At 32.6% G+C, this 2,873-nt stretch overlaps 1 protein-coding gene across 1 annotated transcript; it reads left to right on the top strand.

The window, feature by feature from the left end:
• Positions 1-729: 729 nt before the first annotated feature.
• Positions 730-1,647, top strand: LOC311091051 (olfactory receptor 51I2-like; the record flags this gene model as incomplete). The annotated part of the gene is made up of 1 exon (XM_084126782.1): positions 730-1,647. The coding sequence occupies one exon, from the start codon at positions 730-732 to the stop codon at positions 1,645-1,647; it is 918 nt and encodes a 305-aa protein (XP_083982908.1).
• Between the last annotated feature and the right edge of the window lie 1,226 nt (positions 1,648-2,873).

Raw genomic sequence — 2,873 nt, 5'->3', positions numbered from 1 at the left:
CCAGCAGCCTGCGTCAATTGAAATGATATAATTAGAAATTATAGCATTTAATTTTATCTGAACTATAGGTAGGTGATGACAGCAGACATCAAAACATAAAAAAAAAAATCTAAAGCAAAAGTTTAAAGCTTAGTAAAAACATTTTCTAAATTCCAATTTCCAATGTGATAAAGTTATTCATGCTTTTTGTTACAGCATGTCCTGTTGCGTAAGCTAATTTAACTCTCTATTTTCAGTCTTCCATGATTTATTTCATTAATTAGTTTCTAGGGAAGTCAAATCAATAGGGTTTTGTGTCCTTTATGCAAAATAAGCCCATAAGCGGAGGCTCCTGAGACATGTTAGATGTATAAAAAATGAACCTGTGCTGGTAAACCACAGTCATTCAAGCACAATAAATGAGGAAGCATTGGTGGTCGTTTCAAGGTGTATTGGAGAAGGTATTCAAATTGTGCAATGTCTTTTTAGGATACTGATTGCATTTTTGTCTGATATTGATTGAAAAAATTATTTTAAAGTTGTTGAAACTTTGCATAAACTGATAATATATTACACACTAACTGTGAAGAAGGTAAGGTATCATAAACCAATACATTGAATTTTACTGAATCTGTATATGTAGAATGAACAAACACATATTGCTCATGTTTTTAAAATGTGTATAAATCATAAGATCTTTGTCTGTTGTCTTAACTCAGGTAAATGAAGATTACTTTTGCTTATCAGAAAATGGAAAATGGAACATATTTTTACTTCATGTTGTTTGAAAATCTTGGGTACATACGATATGCTTTCTTCAGTTTGGGATTTATTCTATACTGTGCTATCACACTATTTAATGCCATTATTATGCTTGTAATATTTCTGGAAAGGACTTTACACCAGCCCATGTACATTCTGATTTCATGTTTGTCTATCAACTCTGTGTTTGGAGCAGCTGGCTTTTTCCCAAGAGCACTGATAGACTTGCTTTCTGATACACACTCAATCTCCCGTGGAGCATGTCTCTTACAGACTGTTGTCATTTTCACGTATGCAGCAAATGAGAATACAATATTAATGTTAATGGCATTTGACAGATTCGTTGCAATCTGTAAACCTTTACAGTATCACAGCATAATTACACCAAGGTTTCTAACTGTTTTAATAGTTATAAACTTGACTTATCCAATGATTTCTCTTGGTATTACTGCTTTTTTGTCTTCCAGACTGACATTGTGTGGTAACAAATTGTTTAAGGTGTACTGCCACAACTTTGAAATGGTCAGACTGTCTTGTGAAAACACTGCTGTTAATAATGTGATGGGGTTTTTTATATTGATCACAACTGTAATCATTCCAGTAAGTTTAATATTATATTCTTATGTAAAAATTATTATTGTTTGTCAAAGGAGCTCATCACAGTTCAAGGGCAAAGCTTATCAAACTTGTATTCCACACATAGTGGTCCTTTTGAATTTCTCAATTGCTGTTATTTCTGAGGTCACTTTGAGTCGAGTTGTGACCTTAGAACTTCCTATATGGCTGTCAGTTTTACTTTCACTGGAATTTCTTGTCATACCACCTATCCTGAACCCTCTTGTTTATGCTTTAAACTTGCCTGATATTCGCAAAACAATTATCCGTTTTATAAATGGATCTAGGTAAATGATTTTTTCTTGTATAATAAAGGTTACACAGAATATTATAGACTATAAACCAGCCAAATTGCACTACATTTAAAGGAAGTTTGAAATCAATGTCCAATCAAGCAGCCTGTCTTTATTTTTCCTCAACGTTCCAACGTGGGTTTGTTCCCAACGTCACGTGTTTTAAGATATTAGTTTTTAACTTTATCTAATTGTTGTTGTGCAGGAGTAAGTACCTTTTCTCTACTTCATGGAAAATATTATTCATTTGACAGATATTTGGATTATTATATATATACAGTTGTATTTGTTTCATGTTTTTGTCTCTACAAATGACAAATTAAAGAGCCTAAAGAATTTGTTAACACACAATGTTACAACAATGTTATAACAATGTTATAGTTAATGAAATGCAAAAAAATATCACTGTCATTTTACAGAAAAATACTGGCTAATGAATTATTTTCACAGTAATTTACAATATAAATTTAATGTATATCACAGTAAAAAATCTGATTTCACAGTTAATGACATAGTAGAGTTTCTGTAATTTCAGCTGTCATTTACTGTATTTTATTGTGTATCAACCATAACCATTAGCCAGGAATTAACAATATATTAAATACAATGATTACAGAATAGATGCTTAAAATGAGATTAAACAATACTATTTCCACATCTTTTGACCACCTATTGTAATTGTTAGGATTTTTGGTTTGACGTTTGACAGTTAAACGTTTGACCTATCACGTTTAACCCTGAAGACATGGTTGGCGCGTTCATGCTATTTGGCCAATCAGGTGAAGCCCTAGGAAGTGTCAGCTATTCTCAGATTGATTTGTGAGGTGTCAATTTAGTTGCGACACTGTGCCGTTAGCAAATACGATGGCGGAGGAAGGAGAGAAGAGTGAGGAAAATGTGGTGGCTGACGAAGACCTTGTGGCGAAAAAGAACAGCACTTCAGCTATATGGAATTATTTTGGATTTAGGAGAGATGACGCATTACAAACACAGGTAACGTAGACTAACCATGTTCCATACACAACGATATTCCGTACAGATGACCTTTTCCCGCTGAATAAATATGAGCCATTACAGTTATTTTAAATGGATTTCCCCACATTTGTTTTATTCAAAGAGAGATGTTTTTGTTGAGTTTACAAGAAAATATTTTAAAAGGAGCAGGGGAAATTGAACGTTAATTTTTTATAGTTATAATGCCTCATTTATGTGTAATTTGTTCAA

This window comes from Abramis brama (genome assembly GCF_963993115.1).
Source record: "Abramis brama genome assembly, chromosome: 10".
In the NCBI taxonomy this organism is placed as follows: domain Eukaryota; kingdom Metazoa; phylum Chordata; class Actinopteri; order Cypriniformes; family Leuciscidae; genus Abramis; species Abramis brama.
The sequence above is the reverse complement of the archived record's forward strand: the minus strand, read 5'-3'. Positions and strand labels throughout refer to the sequence as shown.